This window comes from Lolium perenne, chromosome 4, assembly GCF_019359855.2.
Source record: "Lolium perenne isolate Kyuss_39 chromosome 4, Kyuss_2.0, whole genome shotgun sequence".
Lineage (NCBI taxonomy): Eukaryota > Viridiplantae > Streptophyta > Magnoliopsida > Poales > Poaceae > Lolium > Lolium perenne.
This window is the reverse complement of record NC_067247.2, coordinates 83,653,125-83,665,516: the sequence shown is the minus strand read 5'-3', so window position 1 is coordinate 83,665,516 and position 12,392 is coordinate 83,653,125. Positions and strand designations below refer to the sequence as shown.

General features: G+C 44.9%; 1 protein-coding gene across 1 annotated transcript; it reads right to left on the bottom strand.

Annotated features, from left to right (window-relative positions):
- Window positions 1-5,477: 5,477 nt before the first annotated feature.
- On the bottom strand, window positions 5,478-6,686 carry LOC127348472 (F-box protein At5g49610-like). The gene has a single exon (XM_051374493.2). It carries the CDS (start codon window positions 6,684-6,686, stop codon window positions 5,478-5,480), a length of 1,209 nt encoding a protein of 402 aa, XP_051230453.1.
- Between the last annotated feature and the right edge of the window lie 5,706 nt (window positions 6,687-12,392).

The window sequence follows — 12,392 nt, the reverse complement described above, 5'->3', positions numbered from 1 at the left end:
TACACCTTTTTTTTGGTACTGCTTTCTGTTGATTACCATATATATTTCAGAACTATACGATTTGATATATATTTTCATGTTTCTTACATGTTAAGATTATTACATCCACTAATTTGCAATTGAGAATTTTAATTTCTTGCTAATAAGAATCAGTTGATCGTCTTAACTGAACCTTCGGCTTAATACGAACATGAATTGAAAAATGCAAAATTCCAAGTGACTTTTTCAAATTAATGTTTTGGGATCGTAGTATGCCGATAATACTGCATTGCAGATTATCTTCACTGCCATAATTACTTTATCAAGTGATCTCCCATATATTATATAAGGTTATGACATAAGGCACTAAAACTACGAGTATCTACTGATTTGTCAAATTATACTCTCTCGTGCTGAGAAATGAACCCTGAAATTTCTTTTGGCCAGTATCTACAATGTGTCATACTTAACAATTCAAAGTTCACATTACTAATTTCAAACCTAATTCTTGAAGTTGTCATTAATTTTGCATAGTTCATTAGAACATGGTCATGATGGATTTTAGTTTACCAAAGGTAAATTAATATTCTCTAGTTTACCCATGTAGGTAGCTGATGGTTGGAAGAGAGTTCGGCGATGTCAGCTCAATGGCCGCAACTACCCTACCTGGGCCATTGACATCAAGATTGCTCTCACGTTCCATAGGTTAGTGCCTGCAATCCAGACCCCGGAGGATCCCCTCCCGGCAGGAGCCACACCGTTGAGAGATGAGAAGAAATATTTTGCCTTGTACATCATAAGGTACCATATACATCTAGATCTCAAGTCTGGGTATTTAGAGGAGGAATACCCACTTACTTTGTTTCAGGCCCTCAATACGAGGTATGAACAGCAGAAGGCAGGTGTCTTGCCTGAAGCACTCCAGATTGAACACATCAGTGATTCCAGGACGTCAGGTTCGTTGGGGATTACAATAATGAAGTTCATAAGATAAGTTTCAAATTGCGCTTTTGCGAGAAGGAACCTACTGGTGCGGAGAAGATAGAGAAAACCATCTCTACTATGCTCCCATATAAACCGATCCTCCAGCCAGTGGCGGAGGCAGAAAAAATTTGAAGGGTGGGCACACCTCAATTTGTTTTGCACTCCTGTGATTGTGATAAAAGTTTTCCAAATAAACAATATAAAAGGCTACTCGATCTAAATAGTTCAAAACAGGAGAATAGTCTTACGTGACAGAAATATACCATGATTTTGTAGTTGGGAAAGTAATATTTTATATTCCCACTAAAAGTGATTGTGTAGCATGTAAGTATTTTTCTAGTTGAGAAATAAATTGGGCAGTATTTTATATTCCCGCGTTCGGTTTCTATAGCAATACATCATATACAGTGGTTGGAATGACAGTCACGCAAAAAATTCAAACCAATATTCTATTCAGTATTCACTAGCCGTATTAGGCTCAAACTCTGGACGAAGTCTGGATAGGAACTCATAAATTCTCTGAAAGTCCATATCTGAACGTACTGTCCGGCAACACTGGCAAGTACCACAGACAGCACTGCGAAGGGAGTCAAGCTGGCGCCAGATCGCCACACTCTGGGTGTAGAACTCATCAACAGTAGAGTCACCCTGCTGAAGACCATGCTCCTGACGCAACACAAACAAGTACAGAGAATCCCCAGAAGGCTAGTAGCGCTGACGAAGGTGAGACCACATCTCAGCGACAGTAGCAAGACCCATAAACTCAGAAGCAAACTGTGCTGAACACTCTGAGAAAGAACAACAGCAGCTTTGGCATCCTCATCACACCACTGAGTAAAGGTCGCCAGACTATCCCGATAGGAACCAAGAGCCTCTGAGTAAGCAAGTACCTGCTGCTCGTAAACCACATCAGCAGCAAGCTCGGCAGACCTGGCTGCCTCCTGAGCAGCCTGAGGAGCATCATCAGCAAGGGCCTGGGGCACTGGCGGTGGTGTAGGAGGTACATGAGCAGTGGGATGCGGCGGGCAAGGGACCTCGCCGGTAAGAACACCCCACAACCGAAGACCACGCATGTGGATGCGCATAAAGGCAGCAAACTCCCCATAGTTGGTGCCATCAAAGATCACTGGGCACCGAGGAATGCTGACATAGCCAGAGACAGAATAGGCCATTTTTTTTTGGAACCAGATCTGGATCTGGTGCTGCAGCCCGAGCTGAGCAGCGGCCAGGTCAGGGCCAGCAGCAGCAAGCAGCGGCCGGAGGCGGGGCCGGCCAGGCTGGGGCGGCCGCAGCAGGGGCGGGGCCGGCTCGGGCTGGAGCAGGGCGAGGCCGGCCAGGGCAGGGCAGCCGAAGCAGGCGAGGCCGGCCCGCGGGACCGGCTCGGGCTGGGGCGAGGTCGGCCGGGGCTGAGGCGGAGCTGGCCGGATCTGGGCCAGGGCAGGGCGGCCGGAGCAGCGGCAAGGTCGGCCGGGACGGAGCCGGCTTGGGCTGGCCGATGGTGCTGCTGCACGGAGGAGCAGTTGCACAGGCATAACCAGAGACGAAGAAGAAGCAGGCCAAAGGAGAAGCAGGCCGGAGAGCTCGTCGGCGGCAACAACGAGTTGCTCCTAAGCTTTGATCCCATGTTGTGGAATGGCAACTAGTATTCACAGAGGGCCATAGGCCATTACATGTACATGTGTGTCAATGTGTAAGTAAGCCCCTCGTACACTAGGGACTACAAGAATAGAGACTGTACAACTCTAACAATTAGTACCTTAAATTTAATAAATATATAACAATGATCACCATGACAAAAAGAAGACGCTACAAATCTCAAGAAGGAGCCGACAAGTCGTTGGTTCAGACACATGTTTGTTGGGTCAATTACAGATCTAGGCATGCGTATTGGAACTTTGCGGATCGAACTTGCTTTGCATAAGCTTAAACACCGTTGGGACGTGCCCATTTCTTTCTATGCCCACAGAAATCATCAGCAAAAAGAACAATGAGCAAGGTGTGTGTCAAAATGGTTGAAGTGGACCAACGTGTGTGTGTCAAAATGTCAAATTTTGTTAGCAACAGTACCTCTAAAACAAGCATATCCACGCAAAATAATTGAAATCACCCAATTATTCATAGTTGTTGTCTTTTTTGTGTGTGTGTTTGTTGTGGGGGCTAGTCAAGCATGCCGCTCGATGTTCATAGTTGAGTTTGTTTGACCATTGACAGTTTTTTTACCAGCTTCTGCATCAAAAATGAAATAAAGAAGTTTGTGTACCAGCAATTGTTGCAGCGCGCACCACATTTTTTTTGCCAGGCATGTCCTTGCCTTATCACATGCCCACAAGGCTTTCTATTCGCACACCTGCACGATTCCTAAGTGCCTGAAACCCTGAACCAACCTACACGAGTGCTTCTGCTAATACCCTTTTTTTTATACCTGAAACACAAGCCTACCTGTCTCCATTTCAGTCTTTTAAGGTCCAGGTTGCCAAAGTTCAGCTGAAAATTCATCAATTGCAGCAAACATGAACAGAATAATCTTGCTGGAAGACTTTACCAAAAGTACTGCAGGAATAAAATGAAATAGACACCGCACCAATCATGAGTCCTAATGAAACTTTTAGTACACGTAGCTAATATTAGGACTTCAGATAATCATTTCGCAAAAAAAAAGGATTTCAGATAATCATAGTCATTCGATATTATGCCAAAAGGGCCAAGTTACAGCATAACTTAGACTAACAGAGCTAACTGCGTCCAGAACAACAGGTAGAGAAACAAAAACAATACTAACCATGTTCTTGGAAAATAAAGATATGCTTAATCTTTTGGGTGACCAGGCATGGCTCCCAACTGAAAATAAAGCTAGCAGTTGTTTCAGCAACAGCAAACTCAACAACATAATTCCAGTACATTCCAAAGTGCACGGACAAATGATTCAGCCTACAAACTTATCACTTTCAGAGGAAGCATAGGGGTTGTTCGAAGGTAACACTACTGCCCATCTGCAACTGCTAAGGGTTTCAGTTGCTGTGGAGACAAACCTACTATGTATTTTATTATATTTTCAGGGTACGCCGCCCCCATGCACGACCACATTTTTTCCTCAAACTTTCTTTATTGAAAAACATATTATTTGATATATTCTAACAATACTTTACTTGTTTGTTCTGATCAAACTAATCCACCGAGAAATTCTACGAATCTGATGATCAAAATAGAATAATTACTCAAAGTGTTGGATCTCACACAAATATCAGGTACACAAAATATATCTGAACGAATCACCTGATGGCTAATATAGTGCATCTCTTGACATTCAGTAATGCTCGATGTAACATCTAAGCAATCCTTCTAAACTAAATTTTGAATAAATTAAATATATAACATCACTATGGAAAATATTAGGTTACAAATCTCACCCTTGAGCCGATGAGGCCATGGTTTCTTGGCACAGATATAGGCATGCACATTGAACTTGTGCTTCACAACATGGTTGAAGTGAACCAAATTTCAAGCACTCTCAGTGTGTAACAAAATGTCAAATTCTGGTAGTAAAAGTGGAGAGCGCTCACCTCTAACACACGAAGATTCAGGAAAAATCATTTTTTATTCAGGCAAAATCATTTTATACTCTTCATTGTCCATAGTTAATCAGTGTGAATATCGTAGCTTTTGACCAATTTCTGTCTCAGAAATAAAATAGAATAAAAGAAACAAGTTTTGGCACCAGCCATCAGCACACTAAATTTCTCTTAGATGTGTGGCTTTCCCTGGTTACATGCCCATAAGACCTGTTAGAGCGCACAACTGCATAACAGTAAGTGCCTGAAGCCCCGAAGCAAACAAACAGACAAAAAAGACTAGATGTTATTGTCCTGAAGATGGCATCTACGACGTCCCTAGCACATACAAATGCCCTGTCCTGGCTCCTGCTAATACCCCCTTTTTATACCTGAAACACAGACCTATATTTCATGTACATTTAAGTCTCTTAATGTTAAGAGATCAGGTTGCTGAAGCTCGACTGAATTCATCAACTGCAGCAGACTAAATTCACTAACTACAGCAAACATGGACAATAAGAGATTGCTTAAACCAAGTACATTACCAAAACACGGCGGGAATAAGATGCAAATATGCAATAGACATCACACCAATAGCCAGACCTACTAAACCTTTCAGTAGTCTTGACAACTTGACACGTTACACTCGCTAACATTAGGATTTGAATTAATCATAAACATTCGATACTATGGCCAAGAGAGCCACGTTACAGCATAATTTAGCCTCACTGAACTAATTGTTTCTAGAAAAACAGATAGACAAACACAAACAGTAGTAACCATGCCCTTTAAAAGTAACGATATGCTTAATCTGTTGAGTGACCAGGCATGGCTCCCAACTGAAAATAAAGCTAGCAGTTATTTCTGAACCAGTAAATTGAACAACATAACTCAAGTAGATCCAGAAGAGCCTACAGACGAATAAATCTTCATAGGAAGTATAGGGGTGGTTTGTAGGTAACACTACTGCCCATCGGCATCTGCTAATGCCTCTGAGAACAGAGGAACATAAGGTAGATATACCCGAACATTGTCTTCCTCAAGATTAAGGATATCGACAAATTTCTGATGCTGCATATCGTACGCCAACATATCACCTCCAATGGGAACCAAAAAAACGGTATTGCAATCTGGATGAATTGCAAACACCCTGAACTCCACCCAGATTATGCCCAAGGGCTCATTAATGCTGGCGCTATGCTTCAAGACCCACTCTTTACTATCATGATTCTCAAGGCACCAGAGTGTTATCTTGGTAGGTTGGACAGTATTCTTCTTACTGATATGAGTTTGGGTTGTACTACCAGCATAGTACAAGCACCCCTGTGATAATCCAATTGCTTCAAAACTAGAGCCAATGGGTAGATGGATAGTCTTCCACGCCTTCCCCTCCATGTCCACCTGGACCAGCACCATCAGCACAGATTCTTTGTCGACGTTTATGGTGTTCAGCCTGCCAACCAGGTGCAGCATGCCACAAAAAAAGACGCTCCTAGTTCGACGGAACAATGCAATTTTCTCAAGCAACCCACTATTTCTATGAATCCAGGCTCCAGTTTTCGATGAGAAGATGTCTACTCCTCTGGCACAATTTTTTACACCCGAAATGGTCTGCCAAAATTGAAGAACGTGGAAATGGGACGACACTGCCGGATCGAAAGCCAGACGTGTGGTACTGTAAAATCTGTTTGCCAGAGCCTGAGGTGGAGGGGGCAGCTCGGTCCACCTTTCCGTGGCAGGATTGCACACGACATGACGGTATTCATCCTTATCTGAGTCAGGAGTCTCCTTGTTGTAGCAGGCGCAGAGAAGAAGGCCATTGCAGGTGTCCTCAAGGGCGATATACTTGAACTTGTTAGGTTGCAGGAAATGGAGGGAAGGGTCGACCGGCAATGCGCCGCCTGAGACGCTGGCAAAGTGTCCGCTTAGGGCGCCGCCCGGCTTGTATTTGTTGTACAGGAAGCCAGCAAGGGTCTGAGGCAGCTTTTTGCGGTGGGCGGGGTCGGCAATGAGGTCGCGCCAGGCCGTAGAGACGCACTTGAAACGGCGAACGGACCTGGCTGGGAGGTGAGAGAGGACCTCCAAGATGAGGTCGTCGGTCAATAGGCTGGCCGCCGTCGCTGGAGGGCTATCCTGCCTCAGCTTCTTCATGGAGCTCTCCTCCATGTCCATGGCGTGTTACCTGAACGACGAAGGCAGGGGTTAGATTAGGTCGATCAGCATCTGCAAATCTTGCAAGGAACTCAGCAAGCTGGAGTGGGGATACTAGGTAGTGATCTTACCGTGAGAGGGAAGAGAGGAGACCTTCGTCTGGAGCGGTACTGGCGCTGGTCGACGGGGAGGCGGCGGAGCTTCGCTTCCCCGAGGGAACGAGGAAGCAGAGCCGGCGAGAAATTTATGGGCTCAATTAAGCCCGATAACAGCCCAGGGGCACTTCAGAGAGACAACGATGAGATGATTGGGTTTTGCTCCCTCAAAAAGAAAAGGAAAAAATACTAGTCAATGGACTTTATCATGGACTAGTACAATGCCCGCGCGATGCGGCGGAAGACAGAAAACATGCATGCGATGTTAGATGAGAAGAATGGTAGCCTATCTTGCCAAGGTTTTCCAAGCAAATTTTGATCATTATAGTCCACTCTCCTTCCCTCTACTCCCTGGTCGTCCATGTCACCATCTCTCGAGAATAGACTGTAGCACGTGTAGCATGCCATTGTCGTCATTGAAGAGTTTCAGTTGTCTAGGTGTAGAGCGATGACGAAGTTGTGATCATTGGTTGCCCCATCAACCACCTCCCCATTGGGCTCAAGCTAAGTGGTGCACGACTGATGTTGTCCTTCTTTTCACTTGGATGCCCTACACAGACCCGTGCGTTGCATCCGAAATAAAAAATTATCAATTTCTAGTTGATTAATCATGCAACGGAGATTTGGTCTTTGGTCTTAGTTATTAAATATGTTTTAATTTAAAATCAATTTTTAATATGATATAAATGTATTTGGGTATAATTTCCTCTCTCATCTCCCTATATATCGTTAACTTTTCTGTTCCTCTCGCACAATTTCCACACCACAAGTATGATATACACATAATTGTTTTTTTTTCAATTATTGAGAGTATATCTGTTGTAGCTAACGATTTATTCACCGAATTAACATCAAAAAAATTGCGTTTAAGCTAGTGGTAAGGCGCGCACATGCAAGCTAGTAGCAGCTATCAAGCAGGCTGGTTGATCGATCAGGTTGGTCATGTACGTATTAGCTATCTTGGCCTTGCTAGACTACTTCCCTTTGGCTAGATATACAGATCAAATTGCTGCTGGCTGACTTGCTTCTTGCCGAAACACAATAATTACTTGACATTAAAAAACACATTAATTGAAACGCTTGTGAGTCACACATTTGTAACCAAGAACCAGTGTAGCGGCTCATCCAACTTCTTGCAAGATGGCTATTCGATTTCTATTTTGTGGTAGCATAGAATCGAATGATGCTCAACACAAGAAGGGAGGAAACAAATCGCACTTGCTTCATGTGGCATCCAAGTGAGCAGCCAGTTTCTCCAACTCCATCTTCTAGGCGGCAGTGGTGCACGTCTAGGACACCGGTCGACGGCGGCTAACCATCATCTTAGAATTCAAGGTAGGGCTAGCTCGATAGTTTGCTCTGTTTGTAAGCTGCACCGCCGGGTTGGTTTTTGGGCCGGAGCGGAAGAGTCCATGGAGAACCAGGGCATGTAATTAAGGAAACCAATCGAGGATGACATAGAGCTGGAGTGCGGCCCATAGAAGAAGGCAGGGGCGCAGGGCACAACCTGACCCAGCATCGTTTTTTATTAGTTGTGGCCCAGTATCGTTGACAGGAAACACACGCGCGGCCGTAGGAAGTCGATAATTATTAGCGACGAAAGAGTACAACTTGACGAACCGTTTCTTTCACTAATCGGTGGCAATGTTTGTAATTGCAACAGAAAAAATTGGGCAATAATAAAACGGACGAAAAAAAGAGGAGAAACCTTACTTCCTTTATTAGTAGGTATAGGTATATAGGTATAGATAGGAAAATTACCCGTGCGTTGCACCGGGAGAAACAAATAGTTAAACCTTTTTGCGAATCATCCCTTTATATATATAAAAATTTATATCATAACATAACAGGTTGAATGACTCCTCAATGGTAGAGAAATCTCCCACCCCTCTGCACTCTGTCACTAATAATCATAATTTTCTATTCAGGAAGATGAGCTTGGTAGCCCCTTGTGGCACCCACTTGTAAGGGCAGACAATTAGGCCAAAGTAGTGTCAACATCCCATTGCGTGTCTGATTTTCTCTGACCATGTCAGGAAACATGATTGTAATATTGCCATCTTATGGAACGTTAAACACTAACATATCACATATAATAATAAGTTTAACAAAAAAAGAATTAATACATCAATAATAGAGAAGAGTTCAACATATATGCGGTGTCCCATTACTTTGGTTCCTTCGAATCTTCGATCTATCCAAGAGAAGATAGTTGGAGTGCAGAATTTAATGGGCGTGCCATTTAAATTTCCCGGTCCAGCACAGCCCTCTACTCTATGATTGTTTCTGTTAAAAATCCACAATTCTCGACAAATAGATTTTTTTTTCACAAAATTCCAGCACATAAGTATGTTGCTTGTAACATTACTGGTCATGCCGCCGGTAGTACGACACCCTAGTACTCCTTGATTGGCAGCTGCCCCTTTTCACCGTGGATCCAAGGTAGGAGTAACGAATAACGTTTGGGCGAGGTGTTTCTGGTCCCGTGCTCACATAGACTCGTTTTGTGGACCGTTCGTCTGGTTTTGAGATGTGTGTTCTGACATGTTTTGGCAGGTTCGTTGCATGTGCTACACTGCTATGGTGGGCCATGGTTTGACGGGAGTATGTTGGACGTTTTGGGCAGATTGACGGAGCTTTGGGATGAAAATGATGAACTGGTGCAGTTCAATACTGATTGGACATACGAAGCCCAGGTTTAAAACAAAGTAGCTACTACTGCTTAATTAACATTACTGACGTCCACGGTACAACGCCTAAGACCAAAACAGATTAATGATAGATATCAAGAGGCTAGTCCGCTCGACGCCGCTAGCGCGAGCTAGGCGCAGATCGGACTGTTAAAATGGGGAGGGAGCTTGGCAAAGAACTAGTCATGGTGGTCCGTCATCAGGAGTCCTCGGCCGGCGAGGCGGGATCTGCTGCTGCTGCTGGCTTTGCAAGAACATCCCGTAAGCATCCTGCCAGGTACGCATTACAATATCATAAACTGTACTACGCTGCTACACCTAGATAGCAAGAGTAAGATCTAGCAGGACAAGATTACTCGGTAGTGCTAGATTCAGATGAGATCATGTTTGTACGGTGAGAGTAGGGGCATGAGTGCGGAGGATAGCAGGGATCGGTGTTGACCAAGAAGACAAATGAATTGTGGTAGGAGGGTGGTCGACACAGTTGTACAGATCGTTTGCAACCTCAGACCACTCCGTCCAATTAAACTGTACCGTTAACGCTTGGTACCCGACAGGGCTGTAAAAACCAGCACACTGGTAGGACCATGCGGTGCACAGTGCGACACAGAAAGCAGGTGCATATGTGCCCGAGATCAAAAGAACATTTTCGATAACGTTTAGGGTAACCAATTAAGATACACCAATATATAGGGCTTGTGGACGGGGTGGCTCATCCCGTTTCAACTACCTCCTTTAGACTACCCACAATGGGAGTATCATAGCTAGTATCATGCATCACATGCATGCAAAAAGCTGATGTGTCACATTAATAAATGAAGAAAGAGATGGTAGTAGTATCATAGGTAGATACTATATCATAGCACGTAGAACTAGAAAAATTAATGTCAAACCAATCTTGTATACACTTTTGCATTGAGATTCTACAAATCACTAAATATAATTAACTTATGATATGGTAGTATCACACACTAGTATCATATGCATGATACTACTATATGATACTCCCCATTGTGACTAGTCTTAACAACCATAGACGTCCAACGTAAACGTATTTTTGTGCGCATAGAGTAAAGAGTCCAAACAAATTCTTTTGGTCCACAACATAGAACCCCATGTAATCCTCAATCGCCACGCTAAGAGCGCTGCCATGGAGGTTCTAGAGCTGGCGTCATGGGACTGGACGTTTCGCCGACCACCCTGTCCCCGGAGCAGCTTTCGGCGGAGGAGTGCCAAAGGAGTGTGGCGCCACCGCCTGCCGCTATGTGCCTCCGACACCGCTGGGTCTGGGCAGCGCACCTCCCGCTTGTAGCCGCATATATTGACAAAGATTGAGGCCGCCTCGTCTAACTCCGGGCTCCGGAACGGATCCGGCCACCGGCAGCCGGCGTGGTATAATCTCCCCCCGATGCTGTGCCATACGGGGCCAGGAACAGGAGTCCTCGCCACCACCAGCAGCGGTCACCCCCACTTCCAGGCCTTTCTTCTCTGTCAAGCGCCGTGTGTACTCGTCTCGGCAAATTCTTCCAAATCCCTCTGTTCGGCAACGCTCTCTTCCCATTTAATCTTTGGCCATCTCATGTGTGCACACATGGGAGAATTTTATCCCCTCCTTGGCAATTGGATTCCCCACACATATTTCTTCTGCTGGCTTTCATCGGCTAAGATTGAGGCCGCCTCGTCTAACTCCGGGCTCCGGAATGGATCCGGCCACCGGCAGCCGGCGTGGTATAATCTCCCCCCGATGCTGTGCCATACGGGGCCAGGAACAGGAATCCTCGCCACCACCAGCAGCGGTCACCCCCACTTCCAGGCCTTTCTTCTCTGTCAAGAACGTGTACTCGTCTCGGCAAATTCTTCCAGATCCCTTTATTCGGCAACGCTCTCATTCATATTCCCATTTAATCTTTGGCCATCTCATGTGTGCACACATGGGAGAATTTTATCCCCTCCTTGGCAATTGGATTCCCCACACATATTTCTTCTGCTGGCTTTCACCGGCTTGCTGATAACCCTAAATTGTGAACGTATATAAATTGGTGAGGATCGGTATAAGTTAACGAGGTGGGACTATTGTTTTTATTTTCTGTTAGCTGTTTTCCGTTCGTATTGCAATATGCCCTCTTCAAAGTTTCATCCAGCCTACGGGCCACGCAACCCGGAAACGAACGGGCAAAGGCCCATCCGCACAGGAAGAAGGCAACGGCAAGAGAATGCACACACGGCGCGGAGCAAGCGAGAGCAACCGAGGTTGGCTTTTCTCTTGCTCGCATGCGGCCGAACAGTTTTATCCTACGCGGTGGTATTCCTCGTAATTAGGTTTGAATAGCAGGGATAAATTTAAAACGGACGAAAAATTTAGGGAGAAACCTTCCTTCCTTTATTAGTAGGTATAGATATAGATATAGATTGCATATTTAAACGGATTTGCTAATTCTCAGTAGACGGGGAATTAGCTTAGGGCTCATTAGACTCGTGAACCGTCAGATTTTATGGAGATTCATGCGAATTTTGTTTGTTTGCTTTTCTGTTGTGTAGTTGTTCACGGACTGCTAATAGCTCTTTTGGGCCGGCCCACTTACGTAATAGGGACGGAGAAAAACAGTACGCAACGGGAAGGGATCAAACATGTGACCTTTTTTTTGAAGCTAGATATCTGATTGACTGATTATATTAAGTAAGGAAACAAGAAAATACAGGAACCAACCAGACACTGGGACAATTGTCCCCAAATTGCAAAAAGAACCCTGGAAAAAAGAGGAAAATCAATCAAGCCCTCGGGCTCCTCTGTGATCAGCCGCCGCCATCTTCAACAGCTCCACCTCGCCGGACGGAGAGACAAAACCTTCGCTGGCTGCAGCTAGGTCGCCGGAGCGAACCTT

Excerpts from the sequence above, each read along its gene's own strand:
- LOC127348472 (XM_051374493.2), bottom strand. The coding sequence starts at position 6,686 with ATGGACATGGAGGAGAGCTCCATGAAGAAGCTGAGGCAGGATAGCCCT.